This window comes from Mya arenaria, chromosome 13 (genome assembly GCF_026914265.1).
Source record: "Mya arenaria isolate MELC-2E11 chromosome 13, ASM2691426v1".
NCBI classification, from domain to species: domain Eukaryota; kingdom Metazoa; phylum Mollusca; class Bivalvia; order Myida; family Myidae; genus Mya; species Mya arenaria.
The window spans coordinates 29765132-29791917 of NC_069134.1; the positions used below are offsets into that span (position 1 = coordinate 29765132).

The window sequence follows — 26786 nt, forward strand, 5'->3', positions numbered from 1 at the left end:
TTCAAAACGGTATTGGCATTTTTTTCTTGAAACATATGATTACGAGAAGTTGTACACTGTGTCAGAACTTAAGCATACAATGTAATGTTTACCGATGATCAATTATCCTTTGTTCAAATTCACAAACGATTTATCGTACATATAAAAATGATATCAAAACATACACAACCTTTAACAATTCAGAGAAAATGTTTATGAGCTGTGATCAACATTTATTGCATAGTCAGTCCCCCTTTTAAGCATACATTCAATTGCTCCATCTGTCAAAGATGGTATAATTCGGTTTTTGTCTTTTACTACATTTATTTCTTAATTCGATCAATGTCATATAACAAGAATAATAGAATTTTAATACAGGGAACTATTCTATTGCAAACTGTTACTTTTTTAATAAATCGCTTGTATAAATCAGCCTGAGAGCATGAACTTAGTTTGGACCAAAATATGTGATAACTTGCAATATAACTCTTGAGTAGAACTGAAGAAAATAGCATGATTTCATGTAAGTATTAAATGTTTATACAATCAATGTGCCAAATCTTCATTAATGTAGAGTAAATACCGCGCCGGCACGAAAGGTATCTCTGTCCCAACTTTGCATTATCATCAGAGAGGTGATACAATGCGTTACATCTATCATTTTCACACCTCTGATAAACGAGGCACTTTGGGGTTCATGTGGTGAGAGTTCAGCCATGCAGCAGAGTTGATTTGGTGAACTGATGAGCACTTTTTCTGCAACAAAACATTACATGTGTTTGAAATAAAACATTTTGTTAAGAAGTCAAGTGCATGTTCATTAATAAAATTATTAAAGGGGGCTGGATGAAAGGGGAAGACACTGTGTCAGTTTTGCTGACTTGCGGATTTTAATGCTGGGAAATATTTACGTACTTTAGTCCCGGAAATGCTTACTTTTTATATAATTTTATTGAATCGATTAAATATGAATCCTTTGCATTATTCGATCAACAAATTGTTATATAAATAAAAGGTGAGGTATCACTTAATCGGTAATGTGAAATTTCTCATTTAAATACAGTATTTGTCGTAAAAAACTACATTCGTGTATCGAGCTTATTTCTTCAATCAAGTCGACCATGGGACGGGTCCAAATTATTTTATAATCCTGAATTAGCATCAGAAAATGGTGTTTTCAGCTTTCCAATGGTCTATGAGGTTAGTATGAATAAACTATTAAATGCACAGTTTAACCTTGCATCTGTTACAAGTTTTTACCGACAAAATTTTAGTTTAAGTTGGATTGAAACTTATTTTTATATATTATAATGTTTAATTAAAATTGTTTACCTATTACAACTACAGTACAAGTTGACATTGTTTATCATTAATTTTGATAGTCCTGTGAAATTCTTATTTAAATGACTAGGTCATACATCCTGTTCCAAAGACTGGATTTCCAAAATTTATAGCACGTAAATAAATTGTTATATTTGCAAGCATTTGTAATTGTATTCTGCATGAATTGTAAGAAGTAAATTTTACAGCCAAAAAGGTGTAACAAAGTAAAAACACTTAATTTGAAACCAAGACTTTTGTCATAAAGTCTTGAAACTAAAAATGAATCCAGAATAGCTCATTTAAAACAACAACATGAAAGGAACATATAAATCAACAAAAAGAATAGAAATTAACAATCATGGCATATGAACTCTTGAATATATTTTTTTAATCTTATGATGACTATTCATGATAGACATTAAGGTATATCATAATGACATCAACAACATACAGTACACTCCTTGCGTATTAATCACTTTCCTGGGTCACTTTGAAGGTTTTACAAATGCATCACAAACTTCCCTTGAGTACGTAACCTTTTCTAAAAATCCACTGAGTTGCACAGAGTTGCTCGTTTTTCACAGAGGGTTTTATTGCCAATAGTGGCAGTGATTGCGCCGTGTTGTATTTATTGACCTTAAAGCGGATCTCCGGGGTTTATGCATTGCTACAACATTGCTATTGTTGAAATTAAATGCTTACATTTGCAGTTATTTTGTCTATAAATATCAGTCAATCATTCTCACATTCGTTAGTTTTTCCTTGTGAAAATAGAAAGAAATCTCATTCCATTAAAGTACATCTATATTTTGTTTGGTAATCAATTTACCATTGAACTCATATTTGTATTTCTAACATTAACCTTCATCAGCATCGTAAATTGCCTGTTGATATCCATGCTACGTTAAGTAAAACTGATCCAAGAAAGTTTTGGAAATATATACACAAATACAATTAAAAAAAATCAACTAAATAAATGCTAATGATATTTATATTGATGATTTTGTAGAGCATTTTAAAAATATGTCCAGTAATCCTCATCCAAGTAGCTTTGACCCAGAGGAAGCCGATGGCATTTATAATAATGTCAATGTTGATGAACTTGATTGTGCATTTACAGTCGATGAGATTGTTAAAACGATTTCTTCGATGAAAGATTTAAAAGTTGTGATTAATCGAATTATGTTGCTGATTTCTATATAGATTGTAAAGAGTTTATTTCCCCATATCTCATGAAGATATTCAACTTTATTTTTGATAATGAAATTTATCCTGATGATTGGACAAAAGGGGCCATTATACCTATTTATAAGAAGGGTGACCACTTGAACCCATCGAATTACAGGGGAATAACTCTTGTCAATATTTTAGCTAAAATATTTTCACTTTGTTTAAGAAATAGAATAAATAAGTGGTGTGAATCAAATGAGGTTCTCAATGAGGCCCAGTTTGGTTTTAGAAATAGTCGTAGTACTGCTGATTGTATTTTTTTACTTCATTTGTTACATTGTAATTCAAAAAATTACTAACTGTAAGAACAAATTATACTGTGCGTTTATAGATTATGAGAAAGCCTTTGATACTGTTATACATGATGCACTGTGGATAAAACTCATGCAAACTGGTATTAGCTCAAAGATGATTCAAATGATAAAATTGATGTATGAAAATGTTAAAGCATGTATAAAAGATTCAAGTACTATGTCATATTCTGAATTTTTTGATATATCACTTGGTGTTAAACAGGGTGAACCCCTTTCCTCATTACTTTTTATATTATTTATTAACGATGTAAAGGATAATATTGATCTACTGAGCATGACTGACTCTGATATCAATTTATTATCTATATTTATGCTACTATTTGCTGATGACATTGCATTATTTACTACAAATCCTGTTAGTCTTCAACGTCAGCTAGACTCGGTATATGAATACTCTAACAAATGGGGACTTAAAAATAATACTAATAAAACTAAAATATGTATCTTTGAGAAACGAAAAAGTCAATGCAATTTCCAGTGGATGATCAATGACGAAGTTATTGAAATAGTTGAGGATTTCACTTATCTAGGTATCAATTTTACAAACACGGGCAACATGCGTTTTGCTGTAAAAAAGTTAAGTGAGCAGGCTATTAGAGCATATAATAGCTTACTTTCCGTTTTTAGTAGAGTCCCTCTGGATGTTAAAACTAAGCTAGCTCTTTTTGATTCCCTCGTGTTGCCCATACTCACGTATGGTTCGGAAGTCTGGGGCGTATATGGTTATAAAGAAATAGATAATCTATATCTTAAGTTTTGTAAGCTTGTTTTAGGGGTTAAATCACAAACATCTAATGTGGCTATTTTTGGTGAACTTGGATGTTTTCCGTTGTCAGTTACATGTAAAGAAAGATCATTCAAATTTTGGACCAAAGTAATGAGGAACCCTGATTCATTAATTTACCAGATGTTTGAAAGTCATAGGAACGTGTTTGTAAATTCTAATGCAAATGTGTATTAAAGCTCTCTTAAAAGGCTGTTGAATAATCTCGGTTTTGGAAATATACTTGATGACTTTAATCCCGAAACAAATTACTTACCTTTCTTAGAACAAAGATTAAGAGATCAATATTTACAAACGTGGCATGATACATTATCAAATCAACCAAAGATGAAATATTTTTGTATGTATAAAAATAGCTTTATGCATGAAGATTATATAGATATTGTAACCAACGAAAAATATAGAAAAGAACTATCTCGATTTAGACTTTCATCGCATTCACTGTATATAGAAACTGGTAGATATGATAATGTAAATAGACATGATAGATTATGTAAACTCGGTACGCAAAATGTTTTAGAATCAGAATATCACTTTCTTTTATGTTGCAGTGCATACTCAGAATTAAGAATTAAATATTGTATAAGGTCATACTCAAGTTGGCCTTCTCAGGCTAACTTTAAGCACATTATGTTAAATAGAAACCGTAAACAGGTTAACAATCTTGCAAAATTTGTTTTCTATGCTATGAAACTAAGAAATGAAAAGTTACAAGAATTAGCTGCTTCTTAATAAATCAAACTTTAACGTGTAGAGTATTTTAATATAGACCAGTAAAATTATACTGTTAATCATGTAAATACAAAAGAAATTTTTGCTTAATGCTGTATCACTTATATAAAGTTTATTTATGTTTGCTTGTATGTTTATTGTTTGTCATGTTATTTGTACGTCTTGGCCATAATTTATGGTTATATTTGTAAATGGCCCAAGGCAAATTTGCCGATATGCCAATAAATCTGATTCAAGTTTCAAGTTTATTCAGTAAACTCATGTCATACATGCATGACAAAATGAGAATTGCAATGAACATATTATACAGTTACACATAAAGAGGCTTTGAAAAATGAACTTCAATCATAATAATAATTAACATCATGGTATAAAGAGGAGTACATTATATTTTATAATTGACTTTTTATGCCCCCGAAGGTGGGCATATTAAAATCGCACCGTCCGTCCGCCTGCCCGTCCGTCCGGCTCAGTAACTTTCCCTTGTATGGACAGATTTTAAAATAACTTGCCACATGTGTTCCACATACCAAGACGACGTGTGGCGTGCAAGACCCGTGTCCCTACCTCAAAGGTCAAGGTCACACTTAGTGTTTATTCACAATGGAGTGCTGCATATAAGGACATAGAGTATAGGTTGTCGTGTCCGGGCTGTAACTTTCTCTTGTATGGACAGATTTTAGAATAACTTGCCACTGTGTACCACATACCAAGACGACGTGTCGCGTGCAAGACCCGTGTCCCTACCTCAAAGGTCAAGGTCACACTTAGTGTTTATTCACAATGGAGTGCTGCATATAAGGACATAGAGTATAGGTTGTCGTGTCCGGGCTGTAACTTTCTCTTGTATGGACAGATTTTAAAATAACTTGCCACATGTGTTCCACATACCAAGACGACGTGTCGCGTGCAAGACCCGTGTCCCTACCTCAAAGGTCAAGGTCACACTTAGTGTTTATTCACAATGGAGTGCTGCATATAAGGACATAGAGTATAGGTTGTCGTGTCCGGGCTGTAACTTTCCCTTGTAAGGACAGATTTTAAAATAACTTGCCAAATGTGTTCCACATACCAAGACGACGTGTGGCGTGCAAAACCCGTGTCCCTACCTCAAAGGTCAAGGTCACACTTAGTGTTTATTCACAATGGAGTGCTGCATATAAGGACATAGAGTATAGGTTGTCGTGTCCAGGCTGTAACTTTCTCTTGTATGGACAGATTTTAAAATAACTTGCCACATGTGTTCCACATACCAAGACGACGTGTCGCGTGCAAGACCCGTGTCCCTGCCTCAAAGGTCAAGGTCACACATAGTGTTTATTCACAATGGAGTGCTGCATATAAAGACATAGAGTATAGGTTGTCATGTCCGGGCTGTAACTTTCTCTTGTATGGACAGATTTTAAAATAACTTGCCACATGTGTTCCACATACCAAGATGACGTGTCGCGTGCAAGACCCGTGTCCCTACCTCAAAGGTCAAGGTCACACTTAGTGTTTATTCACAATGGAGTGCTGCATATAAGGACATAGAGTATAGGTTGTCGTGTCCAGGCTGTAACTTTCTCTTGTATGGACAGATTTTAAAATAACTTGCCACATGTGTTCCACATACCAAGACGACGTGTCGCGTGCAAGACCCGTGTCTCTGACTCAAAGGTCAATGTCACACATAGTGTTTATTCACAATGGAATGCTGCATATAAGGACATAGAGTATAGGTTGTCTTGTCCGGGCTGTAACTTTCCCTTGTATGGACAGATTTTAAAATAACTTGCCACATGTGTTCCACATACCAAGACGACGTGTCGCATGCAAGACCCGTGTCCCTTCCTCAAAGGCCAAGGTCACACTTAGTGTTTATTTACAATGGAGTGCTGCATATAAGGACATAGAGTATAGGTTGTCGTGTCAGGGCTGTTACCTTCCCTTGTATGGACAGATTTTAAAATCACTTGCTACATGTGTTCCACATACGAAGACGACGTGTTGCGTGCAAGACCCATGTCCCTTATTCTAAGGTGAAAGATACACTAAGTGTTTATTCACAAGGGAATTCTGAATATAAGGACATAACAGTGTAGGTTGTCAAGTATGAGTGGTATTTTTTTATGTTCAGAGGCAATTTAAAATAACTTGCCATATGTATTTGACACGTAAAGGCAAGATCAACTTTTCATGTACTGACCTTGTTCGTAGGTCAATGTCACATTCGGGGGCATTCGTCACATACTGTGACAGCTCTTGTTTAATGATACATTTCATAAATTTACACAACTTTGAAAACATAATACATTCTGGGTTTAATTTCATAACACATTTAAATGACAATATATTCAGAGTTCTAAAATTACAGTTATCAATAAAACGTCGCCTTTCGTTATTGAAATAACTACACTCTAACAAATAATGAAATTCAACACCAATACGATTTGAATGACAAAGGTGGCAATTTCTGTCATTTATATTTATTTATATTCCTCCAACTTCAAATTTTCAACAATGTTCTTCCTTTATTTCAGGTTGTAGCCAAGGTTATGAGGAATGGCATCCAAAACAAAGTATTCAAGATTACCGACAGGCCTGGAACCTAAAGACACCTCACAGCCAAAGTCCAAAAAGTTTGCTGTCCCTAAGATTACCAGATTGAAATTATGTGGAATCATCTTTGTCGTCATATTTGTTTCAATAACAATTGCCGTATCTTGCATCAAATCAAGTTATTTAGAACAGACACCTATATGTAACTTATCTAAAAATGGAACACGATTACCTCAAGGAGTGGCTGAAGACTCAGTCAGCCACATGAAATTCAAACACATGAAAAAGAGGCTACCTCAGTGCATTATCATTGGAGTGCGAAAAGCAGGCACTCGAGCCCTGTTGAAATACTTGAACATTCATCCAGATGTTGTAGCCAAAGGTGCTGAAATGCATTTTTTCGATGATGATGAGTTTTACACTAAATCATTAGAAGCTTACAGAAAAGAGATGCCTCCTTCATTTGAAGGTCAGCTCACGGTTGAAAAGACTCCAGGTTATTTCACTGAACCTTTAGTTCCAGAAAGAATGTATAGGATGAACAGCAGCATTAGACTATTGTTAATACTGAGAGAACCAGTAGAGAGACTTGTCTCTGATTATCTTCAATTTGCCGAAGGAAAGATAACGCAGGGTAAACCATGTGAGACCTTTAATGAGAAAGTGTTCGATAAATATGGAAATATTAACAAAAGCTACAAAGGGGTGAGTAGGTCAGTTTACCATAAGCACCTTAAGAGATGGACAGAAGATCTGTTCACGATGAAGCAGTTTCTGATCATAGAGAGCAGTGAACTTGTACAGGATCCACCAGCAGTTATGGCCAAAGTTGAAGACTTTTTGGGTCTACGACATTACATCAAACCAAGGCACTTCTATTTCAACAAAACCAAGGGATTTCACTGCATCAAAAGTGGAGGAGGACAGGAATGTTTGGCTGATAGCAAGGGAAGGGAACACCCAGATCTGAAGCCTAACGTCTTGGAAAAACTAAAGGAATTTTATGCCCCGCACAACAAAAAATTATACAAAATGATCGGTGAGGACTTCGCTAGGTTCGGCTGGGATGATTATTAGGTTGTTAAACTAGGCCCAAGTTTCTCAAACAATCCCTTATAACAGGAACAAGCTAAGCACACTATTTTTGTCTTGCTAAAATTGTAATTTTCCTATTTTGAGATGTTTTAAGAGAATATAATGTAACAGTCAATGAAATTAAGATTTTTCTTGAACAAGCCCAAGTACTGTATGTTCATAAAACCCACCAGCATGAGTATGTAAACATAAACCATTATAAAGCAAAATCTAGGTTTATTATTAGCCGTGATTTACAGCATCATGATAAACTATTTTTACTTTGAGAAATCAAGATTATGTACAGAATTCATCTAAATGAAGTAAGATACTTAAGCTTGTTATGCTTAAGTTTTATTGAGAAATTGGGGCTATGGCTGCTTAGATTGTGATGTTACATCATCGTCATCATGAGTGCATGACAAGCAGAAAAGGTCTAACACTAAAGATGACATCATCAATCCAAACAATATGACATTGTCAATTCAAACAATATGACATCATCAATCCAAACATATGACATCATCAACCCAAACAATATGACATCATCAACCCAAACAATATGACATCATCATCATCAATCCAAACATATGACATCATCAACCCAAACAATATGACATTGTCAATTCAAACAATATGACATCATCATCATCAATCCAAACATATGACATCATCAACCCAAACAATATGACATTGTCAATTCAAACAATATGACATCATCAATCCAAACATATGACATCATCAACCCAAACAATATGACATTGTCAATTCAAACAATATGACATCATCAATCCAAACAATATGACATTGTCAATTCAAACAATATGACGTCATCAACCCAAACAATATGACATTGTCAATTCAAACAATATGACATCATCAATCCAAACATATGACATCATCAACCCAAACAATATGACATTGTCAATCCAAACAATATGACGTCATCAACCAAAACAATATGACATTGTCAATCCAAACAATATGACGTCATCAATCCAAACAGTATGACATCATCAATCCAAACAATATAACATCAACAATACAAACACTATGACGTCATCAATCCAAACAGTATGACATCATCAATCCAAACAATATAACATCAACAATACAAACAATATGACATCAACAATCCAAACAGTATGACATCATCAATCCAAACAATATAACATCATCAATCCAAACAGTATGACATCAACAATCCAAACAATATGACATCATCAAGCCAAACATCATACTTTTCTGTTACCATAAATAAAACAGCAGGGCCTATAAGGTGATGTGTTTGTCCTGTCATGTGTACTTTACACTTTGTTATGTAAAATATATTAAGTGATAAAACCCCACAATATTTCTAAAACTTAACTAGAAGTCCCATTTTTGCTTGTCATGCTTCATGTGTTGTTTGGTAAACTTACTGTAGACCCAGGCAATTTGGTGATTATTTGTTTATCAGTTAAAAGGGATCAAAATTGGTGGAAGTGTTATGTTCTTGATATTGTTTTATGAAGCCTTAATCAAAAGAGCCCAAAAGTTTAACCAACTGACTCCAAAATTGCTGTAATAAATTTCACTGGAAATAATGGTTTAATAATTGCGAAAATTCAATTTTACCAGATTATTTCAATTCTAGTTTTGGACAATTTTCAATTGGACTTGCTCAAAATCTGTTTACTTTTCAGGTATCCATATTTTTAGGGTATTTAAATTTCATTTTATGAATTAGAAATCATACTTGTTGGAACAGTAATGGACTGGAATATAGAAAATTAAATCTCTTGGTATTGGTTGCGAAGCAAAGGTCTGACTCTAATTTATATTGAACACTTTTTTGTAACAAATGATCTATTATGGATTTTTTATCCAAATTGTGATGAATTTGTCATTTAAACTGACAGTATGTTAATTGTGGTAACATATATGTTACAAAAGGGGATTGTATTTTAAGAAAGGTTTAGACATTGAAATTGTAAGTTAAAATCAGTATTCAAAATTCTTAAGAAAAACATTTTAAAGCTTTATGTAAATATTATTATTTTTTTTACTTTACAATTTATGTACTTGTTGTTTTGTATTTATAACATTGATTTGTTTTTTTACTAAAACTCACACATGATAGAAAAACAAATTTGAGCTTGTAAATTGTATTATATGTCAGGCCACAATCAAAGAATAGTTTGATTGACCCTACCCGACTGATTCAAATAAAAACCTGCCTTCCGGATTTTTTTTAGCCTCTTTACTGATCATGTGTGGGTTTTTTTTTTAAATTTCTGTTCATATGAATATTACAAAAATATATGGCAAGAAATAAAAAAAAGAATAAAAAAACAACACAAAAAATCCTAGCCACTGCTCACAATGTGGATCAGATGAGGCCAAACAAAGTATTTTGTAATTGTGAGCTTATCTTCACAAACAGTTGTTTTTATTTGTTCTTATGGTCCAACCTGTTTTAAAATTTTCTTGTTTAAAGATTGTTTTACATGTATGGTGATATTTCAGCATTTTTTTAATAGCTTTTATTTTAAAAAGACAGGAAGATTTTAAGAATCAAATTGTTTAGCACAGCATTCTGTTTTGAAAAAAAGTTGTTGTTTTTATCATATTATTGTATGTCTGGGACTCAGTGGTAAGGGCGTCTGTGTATGGAGCGGGAGGTCAAAGGTTTGAGCCCCACAACGACAGGGCTTGTTTTGATATGGGGAGTTACTGACTCAGCAGCTGAATAAATGGGTACCAAATGCCTTTCTGTCATGGGCTGGGCATGTTGGATAGGAATCGTAATTAAAAATGTTAATAAATCAAAACAAACATTTCTCTTACAAACACTTCCTTATTGCTTACTTTAATATTGTATCTACCTCTTTATATGAATGAAATGGGTATTTTTGGCCAGTTTTCAAGTATATTTCCATAATATACTAGAGAGTAGTTAAAGAAAATTTATAAGCTTAAAATTATCCCTATATTGAAATACTGTAGTTGAATTGATATTGGTATTTTGTTAGCTGTATGTACGTTGTACATGTATAGTTCGGCCAGTAGAGTGATTTTAGTATTGAAAAGCTAGCCCATACTTCAGTAAAGGACTTGGATGGATTAACCTACCACAATAGCTTTAAGCACAGACTTGTAGCCAGCAGGGTTTGACCGAAATGTAAAAGGTGAAAATTGATCGGAGTAATTTGTATCAAATTTGCTCACTGTTAGTGAAGGGGTAAAGTTTAGGCAATATCAAATTGATTCATTTTTCAAGCATCAGGCTTCAGTTATTTCAAAACCTACTGACAAGGAAAAAATGCCACATTTTTTTGTTAATGAATTTTAGCGTGTTTGGTAGAGACAACACAGTCGTTATTACAGATGTTTTTTCTTTTTTTTTACTGTGTGTAAAAATTTGATTTATTATATTTAAAAAAAAAATGCTTTAAAATGGTTTTATCATTTTTCAAAACTAAATTGCCACATTTTTATTGTAGAAAATACATTAAACATAACACTTTATATAAGCGAAATAAAACAATAAAGGAAATTATTTAATTTAAAGAAAATGTACAATTTCAACTACAGTAGCTCCTGTTAAATATGGCCAAGTTGTTTCAATCTTGCAAAATTACCATTAAAACTTTATAATACCAAGTTTATATTTTACTAGAATCGTTTTATACATGTAGCAAAAATATATTTTTGAGTCATTTCATCGTTATCATCCTCTGAAATCCTTTTAATTTTAGGGCCAATACCATATTTGATATATTTATTGTTTCTGAAGATTGAATTATACCGGCCAGATGAAGGTGAATGTAGACTAAGGTTGGCAGGGCCTTGTTTGTCCCAGTGGACTAACATTACATTGTATGCTTTTTATCATACTGTCAGGGTTGTGACGTTTTATGTTAGACTTGAAACTTGACAATTATTTGTGTAAAAAAAGTGTAGGTTTTTGATATGCATTATTGGGGAAACTCAGTTGATATTTTTGGCGTTATTTTTTAATGCCGACATTTAATAAATTTAGAGGTTATTTCATTGTGTAATTTATTGAACACATTTTCTAAAATTTCTTTGTGAATGTGATATTTAATTTATATCATACATTCGATATAAATTCATAAAGTGTTGTTTTATAACACACACATTTTATACACTATACATTTATGATGTCAAGTCAAAAGTTATTTTACTAGTTCTGTATCCAAATATAATGATGTTTTTTTCTTGATGGCGACGTCATATATGGCATATTTTACTGTAAACCTCGGGCTTTGAATTATTGGGGGAAATCCAGATTTAAGGACTTTTGTCAAACAGGGCTAGTCATTTTTTTTTAAATATTTCATTTTCTTAATGTGTTTTTAATTGGAATTATTTTCTACTAAAAAGGAGGAACATTTTTTAGGATTTTCTTGTCTTTCCTTGCCAATAACTATTTCTTCATTTTATATTATGTAATTTACATGTAACTTTCAAAGCACCTTATTTTTTAACAGTATTATAAATATTTTATTTCATTTAACCTTATCAATTACTGATTGATATAGCTTATCCGATTATTTCCAATAAGTGATTCAGATTTTGGACTTATTTTCAAACTGTACTAATTTCTCATGGTTATTGAAGTAAATGTTGGTTGAATGGGTATTTTTTGAAACCTCAGTACCAAGTTTTGTAACATTTTTTGTGCAATAATACACATTTCAGGCACTTGTTAAGACAAAAAATTTAATTTACTACTGATAAAGCCGACATGCTGTTGTGATGCTGTACTAAATTATGTGACGTTTGTCTGCGAAAATAAGTCTTGCAGAGGTAAAAATGGCATGTTCAGTTTTGTAAAATATTGTGGCTCAATCAGTGTTTTTTATTTGTTTATTTCTGACAACTATCTCTAACTAAAATGTTTTTAATTAAAAAAAAATTATTTCCGCTTATGTAAAAAAAATAATTTGTTGATAATGTGAATGCCACCACAAGATTCATTTTTGCAGATGATGTGACAATTCAGTTATATACATGTTTTTGTATTTGCTGGTCTCTTTAACTTTCTCCTCATTATTAGTGCATACATTTTTTTATATTTAAATGATGCCACTAGCTTATTAAGTAGTAGTTAGTATAAAGAATTAAGTTGTGACATTCGTCACTTATTTTAGTTTGTCTGTTTTTCAAAGAAAAAAGTCTAGATATAATCGTAGCCTCGGTGTCATTGTTGGCGCGGTTGTGTAGTGAGCGGAAACTTTAACCTTTTCCATAACTAACAAACATTTGCAGATATTTAAAGGAACCTTGGTTGCCAGAGGAAATATGCACAAGCACAACAAGGCCCATAACTCTCCCTTTAATAAATGTTAAGTTATTCCCCTTTTTCGACTGAAAAGCAATGGACAAGCATTTACTTTCTTGCCACAGCTCTCTTGTTGTAAACATATGATATTCAGATGGTTATTTAATTGAATATTCAAACATATATATAACTAGATATAAAATTATTCTGTGATATTAGATTGTTATATAAAAAAATATTAATATGTCTTTTTTAAACACTTACAAAGGAGAATTTAGAATAGAAATTATGATATAAGAAAAATATAATCTGTTCACCCCTATTATGATGTCATGGTTGTTCAAATAAGACTAGGATAAATGCATAGGTCTCCAACTTGTACTTAAAGACACAAAAATGTCAGAACTTGATTACAGTTGCATTTTTAACAAAATGTGTTATGATTATTGTTTTAATGGTCTCTGTTGTAAGGGACATGTATGTTTCTCAGGTATATTTTTATTATATGTAGTTGTACATTTGTACTGTGCACTCGTATGCATTTTACTCAACTGTGTTGTTTTTAGATTACTATTTTACCCTGGTATGTGTTATATACATATCAATAGTTGAAAATAAACATGTTCATACAAAATTGGTTGCCTCTTTTTCTGCAATATGCTGCCACACCATTTGCCACTGTTCGCCAAAGGTCACCAGATTTTCCGTTAACATCAACTAAAGTAACATAATCATTTCAATTTTGTAAAAACAAAATGCCCAGATTATTACAGATGATAAACATCAATTAAACCATATTTTTGGCATTGGCCATTTATGGAACACTTGTGTTGCCTAAATAAGACACTGCCCATTGTTGGAACACTTACGTTGCCCCCAAATAGACACTGGTCATTGTTGAAATACTTGTTTCCCCAAATAGACGCTGGTCGTTGTTAGAAGACTTAAGTTACTCAAATTTGTCACCCGCCAACTCCTGTTGCCCAAATTAGGTGCTCGCCAATTATGGAACTGTTCTGTTTCCAATATTAGATGCTGGTCCTTGTTGGAACCCTCATGTAGCCCAAATTAGGTGCTGGCCATCGTTTGAACACAAATTTCATTGTTGCGCAAATTAGGCATTAGTCATTGTTTGAACACAAGCCTTTTGTTGCCCAAATTAGGCACATGCCTTTGTTGGAACACTTATGTTGCTCAAATTAGGCACTGGCCATCATTTGAACACAAGTCTTTTGTTGCCCAAATTAGGCACTAGCCCTTGTTGGAACACTTATGTTGCCCAAATTAGGCACTGGCCATCATTTGAACCCAAGCCTTTTGTTGCCCAAATTAGGCACTAGCCCTTGTTGGAACACTTATGTTGCCCAAATTAGGCACTGGCCATCATTTGAACACAAGTCTTTTGTTGCCCAAATTAGGCACTAGCCCTTGTTGGAACACTTATGTTGCTCAAATTAGGCACTGGCCATCATTTGAACACAAGTCTTTTGTTGCCCAAATTAGGCAAATGCCCTTGTTGGAACACTTATGTTGCCCAAATTAGGCACTGGCCATCATTTGAACACAAGCCTTTTGTTGCCCAAATTAGGCACTAGCCCTTGTTGGAACACTTATGTTGCTCAAATTAGGCACTGGCCATCATTTGAACACAAGTCTTTTGTTGCCCAAATTAGGCAAATGCCCTTGTTGGAACACTTATGTTGCCCAAATTAGGCACTGGCCATCATTTGAACCCAAGCCTTTTGTTGCCCAAATTAGGCACTAGCCCTTGTTGGAACACTTATGTTGCCCAAATTAGGCAAATGCCTTTGTTGGAACACTTATGTTGCTCAAATTAGGCACTGGCCATCATTTGAACCCAAGCCTTTTGTTGCCCAAATTAGGCACTAGCCCTTGTTGGAACACTTATGTTGCCCAAATTAGGCAAATGCCTTTGTTGGAACACTTATGTTGCTCAAATTAGGCACTGGCCATCATTTGAACCCAAGCCTTTTGTTGCCCAAATTAGGCACTAGCCCTTGTTGGAACACTTATGTTGCCCAAATTAGGCACATGCCTTTGTTGGAACACTTATGTTGCTCAAATTAGGCACTGGCCATCATTTGAACCCAAGCCTTTTGTTGCCCAAATTAGGCACTAGCCCTTGTTGGAACACTTATGTTGCCCAAATTAGGCACATGCCTTTGTTGGAACACTTATGTTGCTCAAATTAGGCACTGGCCATCATTTGAACCCAAGCCTTTTGTTGCCCAAATTAGGCACTAGCCCTTGTTGGAACACTTATGTTGCCCAAATTAGGCACATGCCTTTGTTGGAACACTTATTTTGCTCAAATTAGGCACTGGCTATCATTTGAACCCAAGCCTTTTGTTGCCCAAATTAGGCACATGCCTTTGTTGGAACACTTATGTTGCTCAAATTAGGCACTGGCCATCATTTGAACCCAAGCCTTTTGTTGCCCAAATTAGGCACATGCCTTTGTTGGAACACTTATGTTGCTCAAATTAGGCACTGGCAATCATTTGAACCCAAGCCTTTTGTTGCCCAAATTAGGCACTAGCCCTTGTTGGAACACTTATGTTGCCCAAATTAGGCAAATGCCTTTGTTGGAACACTTATGTTGCTCAAATTAGGCACTGGCAATCATTTGAACCCAAGCCTTTTGTTGCCCAAATTAGGCACTAGCCCTTGTTGGAACACTTATGTTGCTCAAATTAGGCACTGGCCATCATTTGAACCCAAGCCTTTTGTTGCCCAAATTAGGCACTAGCCCTTATTGGAACACTTATGTTGCCCAAATTAGGCACTGGCCATCATTTGAACACAAGTCTTTTGTTGCTCAAATTAGGCACTAGCCCTTGTTGGAACACTTTTGTTGCTCAAATTAGGCACTGGCCATCATTTGAACACAAGTCTTTTGTTGCCCAAATTAGGCACTAGCCCTTGTTGGAACACTTATGTTGCCCAAATTAGGCACTGGCCATCATTTGAACCCAAGCCTTTTGTTGCCCAAATTAGGCACTAGCCCTTGTTGGAACACTTATGTTGCTCAAATTAGGCACTGGCCATCATTTGAACCCAAGCCTTTTGTTGCTCAAATTAGGCACTAGCCCTTATTGGAACACTTATGTTGCCCAAATTAGGCACTGGCCATCATTTGAACACAAGTCTTTTGTTGCTCAAATTAGGCACTAGCCCTTGTTGGAACACTTATGTTGCTCAAATTAGGCACTGGCCATCATTTGAACCCAAGCCTTTTGTTGCTCAAATTAGGCACTAGCCCTTGTTGGAACACTTTTGTTGCCCAAATTAGGCACTAGCCCTTGTTGGAACACTTATGTTGCTCAAATTAGGCACTGGCAATCATTTGAACCCAAGCCTTTTGTTGCCCAAATTAGGCACTAGCCCTTATTGGAACACTTTTGTTGCCCAAATTAGGCACTAGCCCTTGTTGGAACACTTATGTTGCTCAAATTAGGCACTGGCAATCATTTGAACCCAAGCCTTTTGTTGCTCAAATTAGGCACTAGCCCTTATTGGAACACTTATGTTGCTCAAATTAGGCACATGCCTTTGTTGGAACACTTATGTTGCCCAACTTCGGCATTGGTCATTGTTGGAACACTAGTTGCCCAAATTTGGCACTGGCTGTTGTTAGAACACAATTCTTATTGTCCAATTTAGGCACTGACTATTTATTGATCACTCAATTTTGGTTGCTAGAATTAGGCACTGGGCATTATTAGAACATTCATCTTTTGCTGCCAAAATTAGGCACTGAATATCAGTGCAAAAATTAAAATCACCCAATGCTGAGAAAAGGCCCACATAACTGAAGAAATTACCAATGACCTTCAGTATGACTTTGACCATTGACCTACCAACATGGTTTTTGCATTTGACTATCAGGCTTCTAATGGTGAACATTTGTGCCTAGTCATGTTTAACATTTCCCAGTATAAGGCTAAGATACAGCTCGGACAAGCCAAAATACAATATATTTTTTACCAATAACCCTAAAGTGTGACTTCAATCTGCTAAAATGGGTCTTGCATGTGACACAACTGCTAATCATGGTACACCCTGGATAAATATACAAGGAATTTTGACCAAAGATCCATAAGTATGACCTTGAACTACAGACATGGGTCTTGCTTACAAAATGCTGGTTTTTAATTTGTGCCAAGTTATTTTTTTTTTCAAGTTCATGGCCAAATAACAGCTAAGAAAAGTCAAAATGCAAGTAATTTTAACCAATGATCTTTCAGTGTAACCTTGACCTTAGAAACTAGCACACTGACTTCATATTGTAAACTTTTGTCCTCTGACCTACTGACAAGGGTCTTGCATGTGACTTGTCATTGTAAACATTTATGCCAAGTTATTTTAAAATACTCCAGTGCATGGCCAAGTTACAGCCCTGATAAGCCAAAATACAAGGATCTTTTACCAATAAACTTTGTGACCTTGACCTTTGACAAATTGATTTGGGACATACACGCCCGCTTCCTATGTTAAAACATTGGTGTCAAGCTTTTTAAAGAAAACACCATTGCATAGCCAAGTTAAAAGGCGATACAAGTCATCACTGGTAATAAACAATAACATGCACTTGAACATAGCCACTAAGTCAGGCTCACCGCAAGCGAGCTTGACCTAAATGGGGCAGATCAAATAACATAAATTTGCCCTTTAAAGGCGGACAATAGGTCGAAACACAAAAGGCATTTGATTAAGGTACAAATAAAACTAGAAATGTGTCCATAGGACACGGATGCCCCCACTTCGATTTTTTGTCACAGAAAATAAGCCATAATGATTATTCAGGATAATCTGAGGGCCCTAACTCCTAAATGATTAAAGCGATTTCCATGGCTATCGAACTTGATCAAGATATTATGGTCACAAACATGTGTTAAAAGTTTGGTGAGGATTGGACAAACAGTTTTCAAGAATTAGATCGGAAACAATCTTCGGGACATATTTTTCAAGTCTTTTTTTGCAAATAAAGGGCCGTAACTCCTAAATGACAAAAGCGATTTCCATGGCTATCAAACTTGATCAAGATATTATGGTCACAATCATGTATGTAAAGTTTGGTGAGGATTGGACACATACTTTTCAAGAATTAGATTGGAAACATATATTTTTGAAGTATTTTTGGCAAAAAAGGGCCGTAACTCCTAAATGACTAAAGCGATTTCCATGACTATCGAACTTGATCAAGATATTATGGTCACAAACATGTGTTTAAAGTTTGGTGAGGATTGGACAAACGGTTTTCAAGAATTAGATCGGAAACAATCTTCGGGAATTTTTGGCAAAAAAGGGCCGTAACTCCTAAATGACTAAAGCGATTTCCATGACTATCGAACTTGATCAAGATATTATGGTCACAAACATGTGTTTAAAGTTTGGTGAGGATTGGACAAACGGTTTTCAAGAATTAGATCGGAAACAATCTTCGGGACGTACGTACATACGTATGTACGTACGTACGTACGTACGTACGTACGGACAAGGGCAACCCTATATGCCGCCACTTTGTGGGGGCATAAAAATACATATTAAAGGTAAGCCTTTAAAAAATGTTGTTGCCACAAATTCCATAGTTAAAAAAGTGCCAAAATATCGCTTATATTCTTTTATCTGCAACATTTTGTTTTTGTTTTGATCATTTAAGTCAAATGAGTTAAACATGATTATGCATTTTCGAAATTGAAAAATATAAATAATTTGGCATCAACCTTTATTGTGCACCTATTATAAAATTATATGGGTTCTTGACTTTGAAGCTAGGTGTGACGGTCATATGTGCTACATATTGTCAAAAGTGAATCATCTTCTTTTCCATTTTTTTTCCAAAAGTGGAACAATTACACACCTTGGTTTTCACACTATTTTGCATTAAGTATAAAAACAAACACTTGTTCAATGTTTATTGACAAAAAAATAGGTCAGAATTTGTTTTAGGTAATTTTACACGTCATTCCTGTGCAAGAAACTACAATGAAATAAATCTCAAAAGGAGAAAAAATGAACAGTCAGAAAAGAAATGTCTGCTCGCAATAAAATCGTTAGGGAAACCTGAAACAAACATTTTTTTAGTTATGGTAGGTCTTATTTGTAACCACAACTTCAAGGTTGTTTCAATTTAAATGGATTTCAATACAAAAACAACTTATTTAAACACATTGGTAGTCTGATTCAATGATAAGAGTTCAGGTGTTTACCAAGATACTTGAAACTTAAGGAAGTATAATAACATATCAGAAAGCACACCTGATCTTCTCTCTTCATATCAAAACTTGAGGGTTACAGCTATTGGCTATTTATCTTGAAATTTAAAATCTCTTTACAGTAATTGGAGCCTAGGTCAGCTAATTCAGAATGCAATTAGCCAAGAGTTTATCTTTAAGATAGATCTAACACATTTCCAAAAGCACAATATGTTTATTTGTTGTATGCTGCATTTCATGTATGTGTAGAAAGTCTCCAAATTACGTTGAAAATGTGTGTGGTTCTTTCCTCACATCTGCTTCACACTGTTTTGTTTCGCACAGAATTGTTCTATCACCTCAAAACAATACAGGTCCTTGTGGCGATGTCTATATTGTATATACAGAACATGTAACTTCTGACACTTCCAAACAGATAGTTTCCAAACAGATAGTTATTCCACATACTAAGTGAACCTCTTCACTTTTTTGCACCTGAAAAATAATATGAGAATATTCAGGTAGGAATCCATTTACAATAGCTCATCAAGATAAATAAAATATTAAACAACTGTATAATATATGTTTCATACATGTTTAACAGAGTAACATAACTTGAATATTATATTGATCAGAGTGAAAACAGAGAAGTTTTCTACTTCTTTATTTATTGTCACTTAGAAACCATATCACTTTTACAATAATATTCTTACATTCATTTATTTTCTGATCTGAAATCTAATGACTATTTAAAATGTTGCAAAAACTAAATGTTACCAAAATCAAAGACAGAAGCTTTAGATGGTAGCATGTTTAAACACATAGAGAAAACAAGGTGAGTAAAGGCCAAGTTAATCATGTGAGGATTAGAAAAAAAACAAAAACATTAGCCTTGGCCAACAAAATGTATTTAGTTGAAATATTTTTTGCTACTAAAATTAGCTGATATTATATAACCACTGTTGTATAAACCTTATTTTTAATGACCAGCTGTGATTCAACAGATATTTGTGCGATTAAGGGATATACAGCTTTCAGTCATTTCTTACCTGGATCCCGAGCCTGCATGCGACTGATGAACCCCTGGCTCTTGTTTTTCCGGAACTGCTCGAATGGATCATTTTGGGAGTTCCCAATGCCCTTGTACATGTCCGTCCTGTCGCGAACCTCCCCCGCCTCTATCGGGTTAACAATCCCCTGTTCCTTGGCTCCCAGGCCTCTACCACCCCAACCTGCAGGGGAAAAAAAGGTTACCAGTTTTCAAACATGACCAGTGTTTTATTTTGTTGAAAGTATAATTACAACATGTCATTTTGAGCCATTGTGTCAGAATCTTATATGGTCTACAGCCAAATGTATAAAACTGGTTAAGTTTTTAGGTTTTGTCGAAGTTGTCCAAATTGTTAATCAATTGGTCAATATTTATCTAATTATATCTACTAACCAATCAAACTAACCAATCAAATCGTTTAAATGAGTCAACTACCCAAGAGATAAGCTGTTTTACACAAAATTAACGGCTGCAGAAGTATTCTCAAGAATTTTCTCTTTGTGTCTGATGTAATTTTGGCACCTGTCAGCATAAAGAGATTTAATCAGTCAAAAATTCTGCTTTCTGATACTCAAAGGTGATGTGCAAGTTCTGTTTTTTAGATTGGAAACCAACTTAATTTTGTTTTTCAAGCTTCACTCCAAGTCGCGTCATTTGAATGAACAGAAATGTTCCACATCCCAACAAAACTTATGCTCACCTTAATAGCAAATAAACTTTGTTATTGTCATTGTCACTTACCCATCTTTTTAAGCAACATATGGCCCTTGTTTTCTTCGCCAAGTTTGTCAGTGGACTTTGCTGCTGCAGCTGCTGCCAGGAATTGATCAGTTGAGCTACAAGATAAACAAATGCCATCCAATTTCTAGACAAGTCTTTTAAGTGTTAATTCTGAGTGTCCTATAGACTGAACAAACAACTTGGTGTTCAATGTCTTGAAAAATTCATATTTTTTCCATTCTTCAAGGAACAATTAGAATGTGATATTAAGCAATAAATTCTAATAGACATAATTACAAGAAACAGGGAAATCGCTAAAAATGACCCTTTAAAATGCTTCTTGTATCTTCAATGGCTGGATTAAAACTGATGCCTCTATAAATGCAATACAATGGCTAACAAACTATATAACAAGAGTGGCATGTAGAAGAGATGCCAACGCTAGTCTGTTTTCTTCCCACTTAAACAAGGAGCATTTCTCAACAATGTTTAATGCCAGAGTTATAGGCCTGGCTATACATGAGTGTATTGTCTCCTTCAACATGTGTACCAAGTTTCAGCTAAAACTCTATTAAGAGTTTTTGAGTAAAAGCCAACGGTTGTTGCAGACAAAGACATTGCAAGGCTATTACAGTACCTTGACTTTTATTATTCAAAAACCAGATAAGCTGAACATCATCTATATACTTATCAACATGACCTTAGTACAAGTGTACATACAACATGGGAGGTGTAGGGCTGCGTGACGGCGATCGTGACACTTTTTGTCGTCGCTTAGGAGATGGTGACCTGCTCTGTCGTCTTGGTGACGGGGAACGACTTGTCCTTTTGTATGGCAGCGGAGATTGTGAGTTGGATGGTGATCTGGATTTACTGGAAATTGAAGACAAAATATTCACATATGAATTCAATTTTGTATAACGTACATATATTCAATACCTGGATAACTAATATAGTATTGTATAATGAATACTAAATTCATATTTTAGAGCTCAGTCACTTCTGTCATACTAGGAAATGACTGACAGAAAAATCAGTCCTGTCTGATTAAAATTTAATAGCAAATTCTAATTGTCGCAATAAAACCTATCGTTTTTGTTTTTTTAATTCATAAACGTCTAGAAAGATTTTCACAACTTATCCAAATCCATTTTTCAAACTCTTTTTTCTCTGTAAGCATTTTGCAATCCTTCTTTGAAACCACCTCAGTCTTTACACACCTTGGTGGTGACTGTGAATTGCCGCCACTGTTGTATCGTCGCCGCCTAGGAGGTGGGCTTGACTGGCGTCGCTTTGGAGGAGGAGGAGGAGATATTGACCTTGATCTTGACCTAGATCTTGACCTTGATCTGGAGCGTGACCTTGACCTTGACCTCTGCCTCTGTTCCTCTTCTTTCATCTTCTTGGCCTTTTGTTTGGCTTTAAAGAACTCGTATAGGCCTAACTTTTCCCAGCCCTCGCTGAAATGTAAGACATGAATACTACAGAAACAAGGCCCAGATTTCACAAAAATTCTTGAGCATAACAAGCTTAAGTAGCTTATTTTGTTATGTCAAATTTTGTTCTTTATCTTCATTTGAAAAACAAAATAATATTGTAATTTTCTATTTTTCAACAAAATAAGTAGACTCTTAGAGTCCAAAACTCTTACAAATGTAAATATTACACAATTATACAATAACAAAAAATCCTGAGCTAAGCTTAATCCAGATGTTTAAAGAAATTCAGGGCAGATTTCTCTACTTAACAAACATTTTGGAGAGTCTGACTTTTGAAAACGAATTCATTGAGAAATCAGAATTTTGGAATACTGGATTTATTCACTGACAATACTAGCGCCACAATTAATAAACAGTTTGGTTGTCCTTTACAAGACTGACCAACAAAAGTACCTGTAACTGGGATGTATTTTTGGCCTTTGTGTGGTAATATTTATTTTATTTTTTTGTTCACAATGAAATCAAGGGGCTATGAAGTAAAAAAACATCATTACAAACTAACCTACCCTCAACTTGTGGGCCTGGTAAGACAAAGAAAAGTATTTTTATAATTGTGGCCTAGTTCACTAGTTTTAAAAGAAATGTCTTAGTATTGAGTCAAAAAGGTTTAATGATAACGGGGCGTAAGTTTACATCAACACAGCTGAACTTCAGTCACTGTTGATTCTAGCAAACAAAACACAAGCACTATTAAAAAATGTTTTCATGCTTCAATTATGTTTCTAAAACAAACAGCAATTACCTCCTACACAATAATTTGTCAAGTTACAAGCACTCCTTAGTAAAGTGAAAATTAACCATGTACAAATAACTCTGATAACTGAAATTTCTCAAAATGATTTTTTTTACTCTTCCTGATATTTTCGTTCTGTTTCTGTACAAAACAATTTTATTTATGTCAATTTTCTGTAAATTGAAATGCTATTTTGGTTGTAGAATTTCACAAATTTCATTCATCCTTAAAGTTGAAGTGCTACATTATTTTTGTTGGCGAATTTCACACATTTCATTCATCCTTTCTGTTGAAGTGTTATTTGGGCGGGAAGTGCCAACATTTATAATGGTAAAAAATAAAGTTGTTATAGTTTGATTAGCATGACAGGGGTGTTCCATGACTGTTATACATGAAATGAATTTAATACGAATAAACAAGTGTACGTGTTTGATAACTAATTTAACAGCAGAATGAGTGAGCCAAAACTATTCATATCTCATAAATTGGATGGTTGAATTTTTTAAATATAAATGTTTTATACAAAATTTTGGTCCTCTGTGTTGAGGGTGTGCCACAAAAGGGCAATTAGTATCTCATGTCATGTGTATGGAAGATGTTAGGTTAGGTTGAAAATATTGAGACTATTTTGATGTATTTCAATAGCTCAATTGTGAAGACAGATGGAAGCTGATATTAATCACTCTTAAGTACATTTTCTGGGTAGAAACCAGCATTGGTGTCCATTTTAAGAGGCCATGAGAAAGTACCACTGGAGGGGATTGATCTCAAAACCACGTGGGTAAGAGGCATACACCTATACCACAAGATCACTCCCATCCTCTATTCCAATTTTACCAGTGTAACATACCTGTCCCTTGGGCGGTCATGAAATGGTGGGCTGTAGAATGCCTCTACCGCAGCTAACAGTCTGTCACTAGGAGGCATGGGAGGGGGCAGCCGGATGTCCCTCGGGTCCAGGGGCCTGTAGTCATGATCTTCTAACTGAAAAGTAACACCAATTTATTATAACCTTTTTCATCTGTGGACATTAAAATACACATGTGCATCAAAATAAAAGTTATCAGTCTAAGAACTTATAAACAATTTAGAATTTAAGCAAGAGCTGTCACAGAGACAGCACGCTCAACTGTTCTGCCACTCAAATTTAAGGATTACAAATTTTTGGTGAAACGTGCATGGATCACTGTAAATTTGATTACATGCAAAACCTGCATGCAGAATTTCTAAGACAAATAATAAAGGGCCATAATTTGCATTATATGCAAAATAGAGTTTTCTAACCTGATTTATTAAGTAGGTTGGATGGTTGAGTACCATTGTAAAAAGTCTCATATATACAATATATAAAGTAGTTGATGACATATTAACCGATGTGTGCTTACATGCAAAACCTTAACCAGAACTTCTACGTTGAATAATTTAAGGCCATAATTTACAGTATATGCAGGATTATAAGTATCTTCAATGGCCGAGAGTGTAAGATAGGTTTATCCCGACCCAAGCGCAGGGTGTTATGGGGAAACGAGGTTTGCTTTGTATCCCACCTCAGTTAAACAAAATAAAGTAAAATGTATTTATTGCTGGAACTCTTTTGTGCATAGTGAAAATAAATGCGTATGGATATGCGATATTTTGTGGTTGTCATGGATGCAGTGATTTAGATTATGTAAATAGTCAAATCGGTCTTTAAATAGTTCTGAGGAGAGTGAAGCATTATTTCTTGAAAAACGCGTTAAAACTTTTTTATCGTGACATTTGAAGTGAGAAATAAATAATTAGCATTCTTAATATTGCCACAAGACAAGTTTTTTATGGTGCTACAGACGACAGTCTTCAACAAGGGAGGTAATTACAATGACCATTAAAAAGGAGTTTGATACGGGTACTTGTTTTATCTTTGCTACTTATCTGAGGTGGGAGAAAGAGTTATCTTACTATGCTAATTATGTAGGTTACTCTCCATATTCTTCAAATAGTTCCTCCAACATTTACAAAGGATGATACCAATGACTATATTTTGATTTTTGTTGTCATGTAGCTTTGAGTATCTTGTTTTGTGTTTTCTTGGTCTTGATCCTTGTGCCAGGATCTTGGTTACAATTAAGCAAACTAGGCTTGTCCCTGTAGTTTCCATTGCTTTCTAACTAATCTCCTTTAGTACAATATTATCTTAAAAACAGTTTAAAAAAGAAATTTAAAGGCAGTTCAATTTGATATCCAATGCACAAAATTATTATTACAACCACAGTCTTACCTTCACTAGTGGAGCCATCAGCCCTGATGGTAGGTCATAGTAGGGCACAGATGGTGTGAGGTCGATGTCTGGCGGGGGGAGACGGGGAATGCCCAGGGGCGGGAACCCGGGTGGGGGCTTGCTGAAGTCGGGCAGAGGGATCTGCCCAGGACCCCCCGCACTTGACACAGGCGGTGGGCCTGTCCATGGAGCTGTTTGATGATAGTATTACATGGTGAAATTATAATGGTTGTGCAATAACAAACATATTGGAGCCTGCCATCTTATCAATAGCATATGACAAAATATCGTAAGATACCAAATTCAGTTAAATATCAAATGTGACAATTTAAATTTGAAAAAGCTATTGGCAAGATAAAATAACTTTGGCTGCACTGACCAATGAAGGAAAAATAAATTTGGAATTGATATTACAACTAATTAGAAATATTGATTGTAACATTTACTCTTTGAGTGCATACCATGGTAGTCGAAGGGTGGTGGGTGTGGCAGTGGCGCAGAACCCCCAGGGGCCATCGGCGGCCTGGTGAACCCAGGCGGGGGCCCAAATGGAGGTGGGTTGAACCCAGCAGGAGCAGTCTGAAATCAACACAGACTGCATCATTCATAATAAGCAATGTAAGAATTTAAAATAGAAATATTTCAAAAACTATCCAAATGATTCTAGAGGACATGAAGAAAACCAGACCAGGGCCCGTATTCACTTACATCCTGAGTGTGAGTCTCAGGCTCAGAAAAGCTATAATTAATTTTGCTGTAAAAATGCCACTAAAGGGGCAAAGATGATCATAAAATGTATGCATGTTTTACAAATATTCTGTTCTTCATTCAGGCAGACATCTTGTGTCAAAAGCAGTTACAATATAGATACTTTAAAACATTAAATAATTCATATTTCTAAACCCAAGTCTGAAACTCAAACTTAAGAAATTAGTGAATATGTCCCCATTAGGCCCTTGTTTACATACAGTCTCAAGCCCAATTTCAGACTTAAGACTCAAAATTCTATAATTTCAATTAGTTATAGCTATCCTTCTAGCA

General features: G+C 34.7%; 2 protein-coding genes across 3 annotated transcripts in view; one reads left to right on the top strand and one right to left on the bottom strand.

Annotated features, from left to right (window-relative positions):
• The first annotated feature begins 902 nt into the window (after positions 1–902).
• LOC128214586 (heparan sulfate glucosamine 3-O-sulfotransferase 1-like) lies at positions 903–13895 on the top strand. Of its 2 annotated transcripts, none has more exons than XM_052921139.1 (2): positions 903–994; positions 6885–13895. In XM_052921139.1, the coding sequence occupies exon 2, from the start codon at positions 6907–6909 to the stop codon at positions 7978–7980; it is 1074 nt and encodes a 357-aa protein (XP_052777099.1). In that variant the 5' UTR covers positions 903–994; positions 6885–6906; the 3' UTR covers positions 7981–13895. The 2 variants fall into 2 exon arrangements, with proteins under 2 accessions (XP_052777099.1, XP_052777098.1); XM_052921138.1 differs by lacking the exon at positions 903–994 and adding an exon at positions 1084–1179.
• A 5297-nt stretch (positions 13896–19192) lies between these two features.
• The window catches only part of LOC128214798 (calcium homeostasis endoplasmic reticulum protein-like), a 46587-nt gene continuing 38993 nt past the window's right edge, over positions 19193–26786 (bottom strand). The window contains exons 13-20 of the mRNA XM_052921455.1: positions 26207–26324; positions 25746–25936; positions 24339–24472; positions 22477–22716; positions 21977–22129; positions 21278–21372; positions 20535–20717; positions 19193–19980 (exon numbers count right to left, since the gene is read on the bottom strand). Coding sequence (XP_052777415.1) covers positions 19967–19980; positions 20535–20717; positions 21278–21372; positions 21977–22129; positions 22477–22716; positions 24339–24472; positions 25746–25936; positions 26207–26324 — 1128 coding nt within the window. The 3' untranslated portion in view covers positions 19193–19966. The remainder of the gene's footprint in view (positions 19981–20534; positions 20718–21277; positions 21373–21976; positions 22130–22476; positions 22717–24338; positions 24473–25745; positions 25937–26206; positions 26325–26786) is intronic.

Coding starts and splice junctions, on each gene's coding strand:
- LOC128214586 (XM_052921139.1), top strand. CDS start 6,907: ATGGCATCCAAAACAAAGTATTCAAGATTACCGACAGGCCTGGAACCT.